At 40.6% G+C, this 15,350-nt stretch overlaps 2 protein-coding genes across 2 annotated transcripts; both read left to right on the top strand.

Moving 5' to 3' along the window:
• Positions 1-1,324: 1,324 nt before the first annotated feature.
• lgi3 (leucine-rich repeat LGI family, member 3) lies at positions 1,325-7,325 on the top strand (the record flags this gene model as incomplete). The annotated part of the gene is made up of 9 exons (XM_084055492.1): positions 1,325-1,539; positions 2,656-2,727; positions 4,410-4,481; positions 5,225-5,296; positions 5,574-5,645; positions 5,788-5,957; positions 6,050-6,214; positions 6,318-6,408; positions 6,558-7,325. 9 exons carry the CDS (start codon positions 1,325-1,327, stop codon positions 7,285-7,287), a joined length of 1,659 nt encoding a protein of 552 aa, XP_083911618.1. The 3' UTR covers positions 7,288-7,325.
• Positions 7,326-9,584: 2,259 nt separating this feature from the next.
• Positions 9,585-15,235, top strand: chmp7 (charged multivesicular body protein 7). The gene is made up of 10 exons (XM_084054599.1): positions 9,585-9,994; positions 10,871-11,042; positions 11,202-11,387; positions 11,591-11,724; positions 12,722-12,770; positions 12,881-13,000; positions 13,698-13,796; positions 13,893-13,950; positions 14,071-14,289; positions 14,641-15,235. The coding sequence occupies exons 1-10, from the start codon at positions 9,729-9,731 to the stop codon at positions 14,694-14,696; spliced, it is 1,359 nt and encodes a 452-aa protein (XP_083910725.1). The 5' UTR covers positions 9,585-9,728; the 3' UTR covers positions 14,697-15,235.
• The last annotated feature ends 115 nt before the right edge of the window (positions 15,236-15,350 follow it).

The raw sequence follows: 15,350 nt of genomic DNA, 5'->3' as shown, positions 1-15,350 counted from the left end.
AGGTTAATGGGTAGGCTGCATAACTTGTAATCTAGGCTGGGCAGTCTATCTATGGTATTGATATTGTCATGTGACTATAGATCATCAACTGGGATTACCATACTGTTTTAGTTGTTCTATTATTTGCCCTTAACAACTTAGTTATGATAGAGATCGATTTGCATTTTCTGAACCACTTATTATGGGATTATCAAATGCAGATGCATAGACTGTCACTGTGCATAGACTCCCCCCATCCTCACCAGCAAAACAAACCCTGTCGCATTACTGATAATAATCAATAATCAGTCAAAAATTGCATTGTGGAAATATTTTGTGAAAGCACCAATACCCACAGTCCCACACTGTTGTCATAATACCAATATTGAGGTATTTGAACAAAATATTGTGATATTTGATTTTGTCCATATCGCCCAGCCCTGTCTCCCAGTTTGTTTAATTGCTTCATTAAAAACTTTTGTACAATATTCATGTTCCAACATTAAGTAGCTCAGCTGACTGACACATTGTGTGACGAACTGCATGACATCAGATCACAATACGATGGAGGTGGCTTCATATGTAGGCAGTGTCCCCTCATCCATATCTGACTGCTTGGTATTGCCTTTGCACCTGCAGCGGTTCAGAGAGTTGTACTGACTGGATGTACCAATAGTATTATCTTCAGTCAATACTGACATGAGGCGTTGCCTTGTTGCTCTCCCATCCCCCTCTGCTGCCTGCCATCGTTTTAAGGGTTCCGTATGGGCGATAGTAAATAATTCAGTGTCAGGGCTGCTGCTGCATACAGGTCCTGGTGCGGTGAGAGCCCTGGTTCGTCACTCCTGCAGACCTACGTTCTCCCAGAGGGGGAGAGAGATTGAGAGAGAGAGAGGTAGAGAGAGAGAAAGAGAGAGCAGCTCCTAGGAAGCTGCAGAGCATCCACACCCACAGAGGAGACTGCCCTTACTCTTCCTTCTCTCTCTCTCACTCACTCTCGTTCTCTCGCTCGATCTCTCTCTGTCACACGTACACACACAAACACACACACACACACACACACACACACACACACACACACACACACACACACACACACACACACACACACACACACACACACACACACACACACACACACACACACACACACACCCCAACAATCTCTCACTCGTTCTCTCTTCCCTCAACTCTTCACTCAGCATCATTAAAGCGCTGCTGCTGCTATTGTGGCTGCAGGCATTGGCTGTTCCTTGTAGTCTCTCCACTTGGGGAAAAGAAAACCCAAACTTCTAGAAGCTCTCTCACGTCCCACCCTGTTCTTCCACCGGGTGCTGAAGGAAGGATGCTGGAAGTGGGATTGAAAAGGGCTCCGGGATGGCGGACGCTCTTCCTCTTGTCCAACTTGTGCATGTTTTTAAGCCTCCTGGGGGAATCAGAGGCCAGGAAACCCATCAAGATACCCCGCTGCCCCAGTACCTGCTCCTGCACCAAAGACAGTGCCTTCTGCGTGGACACCAAGGCTATACCCAAGAGCTTCCCCCCTGGAATCATCTCTCTGTGAGTAAATTAATACCATGTTTGTCATTCCCCAAGACATAAAGGAAAGTCCAATCACTCCATTAATTCTGATTTATGAAGGGTCAGCAGATGAGTGATCTGTGTGTGTGTGTGTGTGTGTGGTCTGCTTCATCTCTCTGGCTGCTCTTATTGTATGAATTAATGCAAGAAATGTAATTTCTTTTACTTACATCACCACACAAAATAATGTATATAATTTATCTATAATATTATTATAACATCTGTGATTTTAAGATTTGCACATTGCTGTTTGAGCTGATGTATCTTGGCATAGAACAGTGCAAGAGAGAATTACGTAACCACGATGCACTGCTACAGTATGGTTACTGTAGAACAAATGAAATCGATGTTACCCAGGGTGAATGTTTGTTATGGAACAGGCTCTGCCTATGCAGCACTTGTATACCTTTTAACGGATTACAAAATAGGCACTTTGGTATCTCCAACCCAGCACTCTCTTCTCATTCCTGGACGAGAGTCAACAAACCCTGGCAGAGAGGAGCGCCACCGTTATGAAAGTACAGCAATGAAACCCTGTGGACTGAACTCCAGGGAGTAAAACTAACAATAGATTTCATATCTCACAGCTGAGGACCTACTTGTCCTCTGAGAGATCTAATCTTAAGGAGAGTAGATTGTCTGTAAGTGGAGCGCCTGTAATGAAATAAAAAGCTGAGCACCGAACGGGACGCAGTTACAATTTGCTGAGAGTGCTGTAAAGGACGTGCTTTCATTTGCTATTGACCTCATTGATAATGGGATGAATGGGATTTAACATTGTCGTGCCTGTAGGGAAGAGAAGGGAACTCAAGAGCACAGGCAGGTGGTGGACGTGTCCTCATTTTCAATACAGAAGATGTGAACAAGTGAATAAGGAAGTTGTGTGTCCTGGTTTAAAAAGAGTGGCCCTAATTGTTGAGGCATTGTCAAAATAGTTCTGAAAATGTTATTCTGCTCTGACAATCCCAATCAAACATTGTTTATGTGTTATGTTTATGTTTGCAACCATGAACCACTAATGACTTCAGCACTCTGAACTTTGTGAAATAGCAACAAAATGCAAGTAATTATAATACAATCACCTGTGTATTTCAGGACGATGGTGAATGCTGCTTTCACAGCCATTCCAGAAGGAGCGTTCTCTCATCTACACATGCTACAGTTCCTGTGAGTTTTCTGGCCTAACGTGGCCTCCATAGATATACCTTTATTGATAGTTGTCATGGCAGTACCGCAGTTATGAAAACACAGATCACTAATGACCAACTTTTTAATCTCAGTATGGACCACTTGTCACTTAAGAGAGAAATAAAGACTAAATACCATAAACATGTGCAGCATACAAAGGTAAATAATAATAATAACGATAATAATAATCTATCGACTAATTCACGAAACCTGTGTCTATCTGTCTCTCTGTCGGCCTCAAACTTGACGTATGTCCTATATTACCCGGGGTTGTGCACTGTGCAGTAGTGCCAAGTGCCAATTTGGTCTGACCGACGTTTTCTGAGAACCGAAAAAACACAAATGTCTGTATCTGTCTGTCCGCAGGTCTGAGGAGAACGCACCGAATCTCTGTGTGTTTGGGAGGGCGGGTGTGGGCACCGGCTTCCCTGATTGGCCAACCGAACTGTCGGCATAACTGATTGGCCGAGCTTTGCGTAACGTTTGTGCCGCCTCGCCAATGTGTTTGTTTACATGGGCACCGGCTTCCCTCATTGGCTAACCAGACCCATTGGCTTCACTGATTGGCTGAGCTTTGCGTCACATTTGTACCGCTTTGCCAACATGCAAAGCGGCGGCGTGTGAGAAAATGTGAGATAAGCAAAATCAGACAACATGTTCAACGACTACATCAGGTGAAGGAGTGTTGCACACGGGTGGGCATGTATTCCCGACTTGCATCGTTCCCGACTTATGTGATGCCCGAGTACGCCGCCTAATAATAATAATAATGATGATGATGACATAATATCCATGAGGAGTTCATTTTCTTTCTGTTTTTAAACTTAGATTGTTTATTCACTTGACTGCAGAACCATTGGTGAAATCAATTGTCAAGGAAAAGTGGTCCACAGAAGGGAGACTTAGCATGCAGTTTATAAACAAAAGAAGAAAAGGAGAGTGTCCTTTTAGTATGCAATAGTTTTACAATGTATAATGCATCTGCGTAAGTACAGGCAAAGTTGAAGAACTCAAGGACAGAACATACAGTACATGATATGTTTCAACCACATACTGTAGGCATTCTTCAGGCTGTGGCAGTTCTGAACAGTTTTGGCTGAAACATTGCCTGGGCCGTTTAATGAGATGTGTCACACTTTGTAAAACTGCACAGTTTATTGTGGGCACTCTCCTTCTCCTCCTTTGCTTGTAGAAGATATTACAATACATGCATATGTCTTGTTTTGCAGAGACAATGAAAGGACTGCAGCCACTAGAAATGAATGGTTATTGAAAACAGTGGTGACATAGCAGTAATAAGAGTAGTGCCTCTGTATCAGTGTCATTACCAATGACTGACTGCCTTCACTTGTGTTCTCAAACACAAAGGCTCAATTGTCTACTCCGATGCAATGGAGAGAGAGAGTGTGAGTGTGTGTGTGTGAGTGTTTGTGTGTGTGTGTGTGTGTGTGTGTGTGTGTGTGTGTGTGTGTGTGTGTGTGTGTGTGTGTGTGTGTGTGTGTGTGTGTGTGTGTGTGTGTGTGTGTGTGTGTGCCAATGTTTAGTGTCCTCTGAATCACAATCACAACCTTATGTATGACCTTATCTGTACGTATGACCTTGTATGTACGTTTTCTGTACAAATGTTTTTTTTGTAAACTTTGATTTGATTTTTTTTGCAGTTTGTTGAACTCCAACACATTCAATGTGATTTCTGATGATGCCTTTGCTGGTCTGTCTCAACTGCAATATCTGTAAGTGTCCCACTTCATGCCGTCATGTGTAAACAATTAATGCACCACATTTTGATCAGAAATAAACTAGTGACCACCATCCCACACAAATGTAGGAAATTGGAGTGCGAATCTGTAACATGACATGACATGTCTGAGGCACTGCTTTTAGTACTGCAAGATTACAGCAGTGGGGTCTTAGGCCTGGGAAACATGGCCAAATGTAATATTTAATCCTACAACTATAGAGAAACTTATGGCCTTGTGTTGTCTGTTAGAGCTGAATATGCCATTTTGTGAATTGATGGTCTTTAGAAGAAAATGTGAGTTTGCTGATGGCCTTGCATTTGCAGTTTTCCAAAAAGGCCATGCATCAAGCTCCATCAAGTGATTGTGGGGCTCTGGCTTCAGCCCAGCTCCAAGCTCTTTGCATTGCCAGCATGTACCTTGGCAACCCACTGTGATTGCTAATAAAGTAATATCTCTATATCGCAGATTCTGCTGGCTGAGAGCAGGCTGTGTGTACATGTCCTCTAGCCACAGACAACACAAAGACATAGTAAGATCAAATAATGCTGACAAAATAGAATTTGATTGCTGACCCTAAAGTAATGTTTTCCAGTAAAGTCGCCATGTTTATTGAAGAACAATACCACCTTCAAGTAGTGAAATTCTGTACAAACTTTGCATGATTGATGATTGCCAACAATGTGTAGTGTGAAATATGAGTAAATCATTCTCTGAAAATGTCATCTTCCTCCCAGGTTCATAGAGAACAATGACATCCAGGCTCTGTCAAAATATACCTTCAGGGGACTTAAATCCCTGACCCATCTGTGAGTACATTGTTACTTTTCTTTTCATAAAATGGATGAATTGCATAATACATTGTCAGATTAATAGTATTTGGTGTATTATATTACTATCAGTGTCCTCAAAAAACTTCTGTATCACCTTGTTATATTATTGTTGTTATTGTGTTGTTAAGTTGAGGTGCAATGTCAGTTGTAAGAACAGAAAATGGGAAGACAGAGCTCTGAGGTCTCCATGAAACATTGATGCTGTATAACAATACAATTCATATTCATGAATCTTTTCACTGGAATGTTGCAGCTCTCTGTCAAATAACAACCTTCAGTTGCTCCCAAGAGATCTCTTCAAACATCTTGACATCCTGACAGATTTGTAAGTACCGTATGTATACTTTAAAAATGGACCAAGTGCTTTGAGTGCCACACCACCCTTTAACAATACAACTTTGCTTAATTCATTGTCCAACATTTGTGACAAAGAACAATTATTTTTGTCTCTCACATGTAACTCTCAGAGACCTGCGGGGCAATTCTTTCCGTTGTGACTGTAAAATCAAGTGGCTGGTGGATTGGATGGAGAAGACCAACACCTCTGTGCCTGCCATCTACTGTGCCAGTCCGTTTGAATTTCAAGGTCGCAGGATCCACGAGCTCACCCCACGTGATTTCAACTGCAACAGTGCAGGTTTGTTCATACACAATTTAAAATTGTTGCTGAACATAATGTTAGGACATACCACTTTTAGGCTGATAACCAAATTTGTCTCTCTCTTCTAGATTTTGTTGTTTATGAAATCTTCCCTTTCCGCTCCGTGTCTGTGGAGTCCTATGAATTCAATGGAGACCAATTTGTAGCCTTCGCGCAGCCAGAGTCAGGGTTCTGCACAACGTATACATGGGATCATGTGGAGATGGTTTTCAGGATGTTCCATAATATAACCTGTAAGTAGGCCCTTGCTGGCCCTGTGTGAAATTGTTTGTACCAACCACACAACATGTTAGAAACAAATTCTCAATGATATGTGTTCCTATGTGTGTCTCACAGCTCGCTCTGCAGTGTACTGCAAACCTGTTGTAATAAACAACACTCTTTACATGGTTGTGGCTCAACTTTTTGGAGGATCACACATCTACAAGTGAGACGTCTATGAGACTATTTCATCCTTAGTAGTACGAATGTCCAGCTGAATTGCCCATACACAATTATCAAACAGAAAAACCATGGAAGCAATTCAAAGATTATACACAATGTGGACATTTAACATCAATAATTATGTTATTACAGGTGGGAAGAGGACCCACAGCGCTTCGTAAAGATCCAAGACATTGATACCACTCGGGTGCGGAAGCCCAACTTTGTAGAAACCTTCCAGCTGGATGGGGAGTGGTACTTTGCAGTAGCAGACAGTTCCAAGGCAGGCTCCACTAGCATTTATCGGTGGAACAGCAATGGATTCTACTCTCACCAATCCCTCCATCCCTGGCATCGGGACACCCATGTGGAGTTCCTTGATGCTGGGTCTAGGCAGCACCTTATACTGTCTAGTGCCTCCCAGCCCCCGGTGGTTTACCAGTGGAACCGAAGCCAGAGGCAGTTCATGTTCCACTCCCTGATCACAGAAGTAGCAGATGTGCAGATGGTCAAGCACTTCTGGGTGAGGAAGGTTCTTTACCTCTGCCTCACGCGTTTCATCGGCGACTCCAAGATACTTCGCTGGGAGGGACAGCGCTTCGTGGAGATCCAGACCCTACCATCACGTGGCGCGATGGCCACGTATCCCTTTACAGTGGGCCTCCGTCAGTACCTACTCCTAGGGAGTGATTTCTCCTTCTCCAGAGTTTACCTATGGGATGACCTCACTCAGCGCTTCCAGCCCTTCCAAGAGCTCAACATGAGAGCACCCAGGGGCTTCAGTTTGGTGTCTGTAGATAACAAGGACATTCTGCTGGCTGCCAGCTACAAAGGCAGCACGCTGGCCTACCAGCACCTGGTGGTAGATCTTAGTGCTAAGTAGACCTCTTGAAAGGGAAAGGAAGGTGTTGCTGCAAGCATTTATCAACATGTGCCATATATGGAAAAGACTGCAACTTGTCTAAGCCATGAGACTAAAAGTCTGCTATCTTATCAGATGTTTAAGTGAGGCTAACTAATTATTATTAAATTGTTCCTTCTCTGATGATGGTTCTATTCTTAAGCAATACTCATTTAAGTTAACTCATTTGAATACATCATCAGTATATCAGCATCATGTCACTGCTTTCATTTAGCTGAACCTGTCTTTTTGGAAACTGTCATGCTGTATGTTTCTTACATGAGGAATGGTGTGAATATGGTGTGCATGTGCATCTACTGAACTGTTCACATTGAATGGTATTTCATATGTAGCCTAATTGAATCAAACTATGCAGGTTTTGTATAGGTTACCTGTGTAGCCGTCTGCATGCCACTTCACAACTGACATTTGACTAAACTCAGTAAGCAATATTCATTTGTGTAGTCTACATTCCATCATCTGTTATGTTACCCTGGAGGCAGGCCAATGATGGTTAACTTAAGAAGACCGTGGCATTTAAACATAAGCTTTTGTGATCACAAGTAATGAATGTGCATGTAATCGTTGTGTTATCGCCTATGTTGGGAAGAGCTGATTTCAAAACTGTGGATGCAGTCTGTAGCCTGCATGCATGGCTCTGTAGCCAAAGTAACTCGTATGTATTGAAGATTACGATACAACTGTGTTAAACAGGGAATTTAAACCACATCATTCTGAATTTAACTTTCTGTAAAATGTGTAATGATGTCCTGTTGCCTTTGAAAAAGTATGTAATGGTACTACCGAAACTTGCCATGTAGAGGTCTGCTGATGCACTTTCAATTTGGTAGAATATGTACCAGGCTATATTCACGCGGATAGTAATTTGTATTAAATAATGGCAGTATATGCATATAATACAAATTAAATCATCCACTCCCCTGACTTTTGAGTTTGCTAATTTGCCAATATATTAGTGAATGAGCCAATAAATAGTGGTGGAAAGTACATTTACTCAAGTACAATTTTTAGGTATTTTTTACTTTACTTGAGTATCCAGTACTTTTACTTTAGATTTTGATTATTACAAAACATACATTAACCACTTCAGCCCTATATACGTTTTGGCCATTTGAAAATACTAGCCGATCTACAAGCTCACAATGCCTCATGAGGCAAGCATAGTGAGCTTGTAGATCTGCTATTTTCAAAAGATTTTATACTTTTGAAAAGTTGTGAAATGGGACATTCTGCATAATGAGTAGGCTACATTCTGCTTTTGGTACTTTAGTACATTTTGATACCAATACTTTTGTACTTTTACTCAAGTAAATTTTAATTCCGGATACTTTTACTTAAGTAAAAAATGTGAGTACTTTTTCCACCACTGCCAATAAATAACACGCATGTTTGCTTGGATGCGCAGAAACTGCCACTGTGATTTCCGTCGTCCAAAGCCAGGGAGGTGCGCATATTCTGTGAATTCATACTGCCTGGGCGGGTGGAGTCGGTGGACACGACGTCTTTTTCACAGTACGAAATAACAAGCTCCGCGTACTCGTACCGTTCTGTGCTTTAGATCAAACCAAACGTAGCCTACCATGTGTATTTGTGATGCTTATTGATTAGCTAACGTGTTTGTGTTAGCGCTCCTAATTTCCATGAATCGTGGTGTAGATCGTAACCTATCTTTACAATAAAGAGACATCTGATTCTGACCTTATCAGAGTAAACTACCGATAGCTATTTTGCCGTTAGTTCCCAGTGTTGCCAGGTTTTGAGAGGGAAACCAGCAACCATGAAAGTCTATGAAAATAAGACCAAACGAAGTGAGCCCCAATTTGCCCTTTAAACATTGGCTATTTGAAAATAGACGATCTACAAGCTTGTTTGTAAACAAACAATTTGACATTTTAACACATCTTGTATGTTTTTTTTGATTGATTGAATACTTTATTAACAGTTAGCAAAAAAAGCACAAAAAGTACAGTTCAATACAAAACAATGCTAAAAGGATTAAACCCAAGAAAGCACTATGGCTTGTTTGCATTGGGGTCCCTGGCCTAAGATAAAATGTTTTCAGATAGGGGTCCGCAGACAAATAAGTATTAATTTGGGGGTTCTTGACTTGAGAATGTTTGAGAAACATTGGTTTAAACAACATTATAAAGCAAGCCCAAAAAGCAACTACACTGAAGAAACAAGCCCAAAAAAAACAAGCTTTAAGTCGCTTATAATAAGCGGACATGGCAACACTGTTAGTTCCGCGTACACTGACATGGCGCATGTTGTTGTTGGAAGTAGCTAGGAGGGCTGTCTAGTGTCTACTCTGTTTACAAGCTGTCTGCCAGTGTCAGCTAACGTTGGGTATTTTAGCCGTTACGTTTACAGCAGGCTCTGCTTTACAGCATTTGGAGGGGAACATGTCTAATAATGCCACGGAAATGGTTTTGCCCCAGGAGTGGGAAGACGACGAGCGAATGAATTTCTTGTTTTCCGACTTCAAAGAGAACCGAGACGTGAACACCACAGACTGGGACAGTAAGATGGACTTCTGGTCGTCCCTGGTCACACAGAGTTGCAGGAGCAGGGGGGCAGTGTGTGTCAACCTGCAAGATCTCAACAAGGTCTTCAGGAGGAAGGGCACTCTGCCACTGGGCTTGCCTACTGTCGTCCAGTCCATGGCCAGGTATACAAAATAAACAACACTACAATAAATACCTTGAATATAGCAAATAAATGAGATATCCTACAAATCAAAGTAAAATACCTATTTAAAGGACATCATCCAATGGTAGGAAATGCCAGTTCTTTGATTGATTGATTCAATACTTTACTAACAGCAGTGGTGGAAAAAGTACTCAAATGTTTTACTACTTAAGTAAAAGTATCAATACTGCAATGTAGAAACACTCTGTTACAAGTAAAGGTCTTGTATTCAAAATGTACTTGAGTAAAAGTGTAAAAGTATTGGCATCAAAACTTAAAGTACCAAAAGTAGAAAGTACTCATTATGCAGACTGTCCCATTTCACAAGTTCAAAATGTATACAAATGTTTTGAAAATAGCAGATCTACAAGCTCACAATGCGTTGCAATGCTTGTGGATTGGCTATTTTCAAATGGCTGAAATGTATAGGGCTGAAGTGGTTAATGTATGTTTTGTGATAATAATCTAAATCTTAGATTATTGTGGAGTGGAGAAAAGCACAATATTTGCCTCTGAGATGTAGTGGAGTAAAAGTATTGAAAATTGGAAATGCTCCTGTAAAGTAAAAAAAAAATCCTCAAAACATCCTCAAATGTGTGCTTAAGTACAGTACTTGAGTAAATGTAAATGTGCTAGTTACTTTACACCATTGAAAGATAAACCTCACAATATAGCTACAATACATACCTTGAATGTAGCAAATAAGCTAAATATCTAAGTAAAATACCTATTAATTTCAAAGGACATACACAAGGACAACATAACAGTGCTTCCACTAAAATGATCTTTTTAAGAAACATGCTCAGGCTCAGTGTGCATACAGATAACATTTTATTCCTTGTTTCACCTTTTCCAGGGCTGGGAAGGTACAACGAGAATCAGAGTTTGCTGCAAATGTGGACTCGGGCTGGCTGTCATGGGGTGTTGGTCTGTTACTGGTGAAACCCTTGAAATGGACCTTCTCCACCCTTCTGGGAAGCAGTCGTGTACCTTTGGAAGAGTCGTTTGTTGTCATAGAACTAGTAAAGGTACGTATGTAGAATACGGTTGTGGTTCTTTTGCCCCAGCATTAGGCCACAGACTGAAGAGTGTTCAAATGGACACTCCATTTGACAAATTATTTTAGTAGATTAGTAAAGTTGTTTGGCAACTTGAATGTAAAATGTACATTCTTCACTCTCTTACAGGAGAAAGCAGCAGAATTGCTGGCTGCTTACCAGAGCAGTGCATTTACCAGCCGTTCTCTGCTGTCCTTTCAAGAACTTTGTGCACTATCCTCCCATGTTTGCACTGATGAAAGTACCCTCTGTATGGCTGTGCTCCAACTGCAGAGGGAAAAGCAAGTCATAGTTTCATTACATGAAGGCGAGAAGGTACAGTAAAGCATAGCCTGAAAACATTCAAGGTTGTTATAGAGGTGTGAGGTGCACATACAGTATCTTAAGACAAATGGTGATGGGAGAGTTTACTCTGTGACAGATTTAGTAATACTTATAAGTGGTAATATATAAGTGTCTTGTCACACTCGTAATCTGATTTCCATCTATTGTGTTTTTTTTGCGTTCACCCATAACAGATTGTCAAGTTTTGTCGCCCTGGGCAAGATCGCGTCTCTCCGGTCAGTGACGTAGATATAGGCATCTATCAGCTGCAGTGCAGTGAGAAACTTCTTGGAGAGAGAGTGGAAGCACTGGGTGTTGAGGCTGAAAAGTATGACCATAAAGACCTAAACTCACACATAAACATTATGTTGCATGATGATAACTTCTACACTTTAAAACCCTCAGTGTGTATTTAACTCTGAAGGTGTGTTCACACAGGAGGCAAATACATTTTCTTTGTGGCATGATTACATACAAAGTCAATACAATTGATGCGATGCTACGTAGGGTGGCTCGAAGGAGGTGAACTGGGCTTAATTTCACACCCCCAACTGCTTGTTTTAAAGCTGTGTGTTATTAGTATTCAGTACTGTTTCCATAGTATTTGTACAGAGATTGACAGCATTCATGTCTTTTGTGTGAATAGGCAGAATGAACACACATTTGTCTCAGTGACCAAAATCATTTGAATTTTAATATATTAATTCTAAACTTGAGACTTGTCAGTTAAAGGTCTATTTGGTTACATTTGTACAAATTGATAAATTAACACTGAGCGTTTTACTGTGTATAATATTTTAGGACCTGAATCTGATTCTGACTGGTTATTTTACCTGCGGCAATATGATGGGTCTTTGCACATTGTACATTTCACTAGCAGAAGTGTCAAAATTACTGCTTGTTGTTGTGACGCTCAAGCATGGATGTAGTGGTTGAAAAGGCTCGAATAAAGATACAAAGACTCGTTAGTGATGTAACTGTCATGCGACAGAAGTGTTTCAAACTCAATGTAGGCTGTGTTGTGGACTAGTGGTGATTCAAAGGCCGTCAGCACACGGCTTTGGTTGAATTGACCTGATAAAACAATGAGAGGTAGCCACGCCTACTAATCAAATGTATTGTTACAATCAATTGCACATTTTCCTCCCAACGTTGACAATTATTCTAGGCTCAATTATTTATTTAACAGCCCTACTGCGCCATAACTGTAGGACTTGATGTTTGGTAGCATCACCATTGAAACACTCCCTCGACTGATATTCAGGTCAAGGCCTGGGTTTGAGTGTGATTTCTGCTGATGCTAGATTGTATTATCTGTGTTGCAGGTGCAGAGAAGAAGCAAGAACACTGCTTCGGGAAGGGAAGAAATCGCAGGTTTCCCACTATTGTCCAATAGCTAAACCCTTAACCCATTTATTTTACTGTTTTCACCTTTTAATCCCATTTGCACTCAACCCATATCATATCCATGGTGTATTCCACAGGCTCTGAGGTGTTTGAGAGGCCGGAAAAGAGTGGAAAACAGAGCAGACAAATTGTTTTCCCAGCTGGAGAATATTAAAGGAATCCTGGACAGAATAGCCCAGTCACAGACCGATAAACTGGTAACAGTGATTAATATTCAGTGATAATGTTGGTCAAATGCTGTGACGTAAATGCAAAACATAATTTGTATTTAGTTTAGTCATGGCCATTCAATACATGATGTCTGATTCACAAGCAGTTCATCATAACTTTAAATTCTTGTTAGGGCTTTCCTCTCAAAGTAAATTAAATGGTCAGTTGGTCTTAATTGACCAAGAATTTCTTTTCATTTTTGATTAATCAATTTTCTGCATTAATGAATGAGTTATTTCCCGAAACATTATTCACACAGCTCTGCCATGCACTAGATTTAAAGAGGTCCTTCAGCATCTAACTAATCGATTAGTAGACTAGATGACTAATCATTGACTAAGCTCTTTGGTTGAAGACGGCCTTAGTTCTTGTTGAGTGTTAACCTCGCTGTGCTGAATGGACAGACTTACGTCCACCTCACCCCCTAGCACATCACTCTCCTCATATTGCTAGCATACAATGCAGATATACTGTATCTTGGTTACCTGTTCTCATTATTTAGTTTATTTTAGAAAAGCATTTTGTTTAGACAGATGCTAGGTTCATTGTTTACCTGGTATCCCAGTTTCCTCTATTATGTACCGTGTTTATTGACTAGAGCTCTTGCTTACAGTGCTTATTCCGATTTCGAACTTGTAAGCATCTGCTAAATGCGTACATTTTAATTGTAAATTGCTTTTGTAGGTTTTACAAGCATACCAGTCTGGAGTAGCTGCCCTGCGCCTCTCTCTTAAAGATGTGTCAGTGGAGCGTGCTGAGAGCCTTGTGGATCAAATCCAGGAGGTCGGACTCGCTTATAAGTTATATCATAACATTTTGCTGTTTCTTTTCATGTTCACACCACTAACATATATTTTCTATTCCCTTTGATGTAAGCAGTTATGTGATACTCAGGATGAAGTGAACCAGATTATAGCTGGTGGCGGGTCCAGCTCAGGTGTGCTGTCTTTTATGTATTTCTGTTTTTGAAATGTTAACTTTAAATTATACACAAGCAAGTAAAATGTGTTTCAGTTTGATTTTAAGTCTGTAAATCTTTTGTTTTTTGTGGATGCAGAGGACACAGATGAGTTGGAAGAAGAGCTTAAATCTTTGTTGGAAGACTCGAAGCCAGATGGCATCTCAGGTTTACCTGAAGTCCCAACTAACCCGCTATCACCAGGTCTCCCTAGCAGCGATCTGCTGAATTCTTTGCCCACTGTACCTCAAAGCTCCTTCAATATTACTGATGAGGAACTGGAGAAAGAATTGAATCGCCTAACCCTCGCAGATTCAGGTTAGCTTGTTGTTCTCTTAAACACCGGGGGTGATGTGATATGTGATGCGATTATTTCACATCAAACTATTCATTTGGTGGATGGTTTTATTCACGGTGAAATCGACCTTGTTTCCAAAAATAAATAAGATGCTTCATCGCTGCGTTATGTTTGTGTTCCGTGTGGATTCACTCAAAACATAAACAGCAGTTTAAATTCATTCTAATTAATACAAAATAAATGCTCCCCGGTGTGTACGGACATTTATTGATAATGTACAGTACCACTGTAACACACAGCTGTGTAATAAATGGTCCTTTCTATCTCTCCCTCTCTATTTTGCTCTCTCTCTCTCTCATCTCACACGCTAGGTTTTCAACAGAAAGAAATGTCTTCACCAACAAAGAGGTTAGAGCCTGCGCAATGATGGCGAAAACAAAGAAATGGCCAGAATCTTTAAGCGTAAATCCTAAAGAGTAAAATAGCAGTTACAGGGTACCGGAGAGAGAACAGTTGTTCATGGCACTTTCCTTCATCACAAATCGCAAATCCCCTTTGCCGTGGTGGCATGCCAACAAGTATGAGTTTTTCTCATCTTGAAAGTTGTTTTATTTTCGCTCTAAAGTCATGTGGAGGTCAACATGTTTTTAACTCTGTTGGTGTGCCATCACAGTTAAATTTGTAATATTTTCAAATTATTTTGAACGGCTTGTCTTTTCTATGGTGTGTTAAATGTATGTATAGTGTGATGTTTGTAAATGTCCAGCATGGACAATACTTACACCGTGTTTTAAGTGGCCTTTTGAATCTAAAAATAAAATATACACTACGATAATAAATATTCATGCCAAAATTCTATTATACATCTACAAATAGGCCTACTGCAATGCCTGAAAGTGTTGAGTAGCCCACTGTAAGTGAGTTTAACCAAATATGTTTTAGAAAATAAAGTTTATTTTAAACATACATGTGTGTCTGGGTTGATTGTTTCTTTTGTGTCATTTTGTGCATCATTAATGTGTAATAGTGTATATGTTAACCTTTATTACTGGTCAAAATGTATTGCTTAAAAAAAAAGTTT

The sequence above is a fragment of the Gymnoscopelus microlampas genome (genome assembly GCF_963454915.1).
Source record: "Gymnoscopelus microlampas genome assembly, chromosome: 4".
NCBI classification, from domain to species: Eukaryota; Metazoa; Chordata; class Actinopteri; order Myctophiformes; family Myctophidae; genus Gymnoscopelus; species Gymnoscopelus microlampas.
This window is presented reverse-complemented; position numbering and strand designations above follow the sequence as displayed.

Excerpts from the sequence above, each read along its gene's own strand:
- chmp7 (XM_084054599.1), top strand. The coding sequence starts at position 9,729 with ATGTCTAATAATGCCACGGAAATGGTTTTGCCCCAGGAGTGGGAAGAC. Across the intron at positions 11,043-11,201 it reads TTGTCATAGAACTAGTAAAG|GAGAAAGCAGCAGAATTGCT; the intron begins GTACGTATGTAG and ends ACTCTCTTACAG. Across the intron at positions 13,951-14,070 it reads TGGTGGCGGGTCCAGCTCAG|AGGACACAGATGAGTTGGAA; the intron begins GTGTGCTGTCTT and ends TTGTGGATGCAG.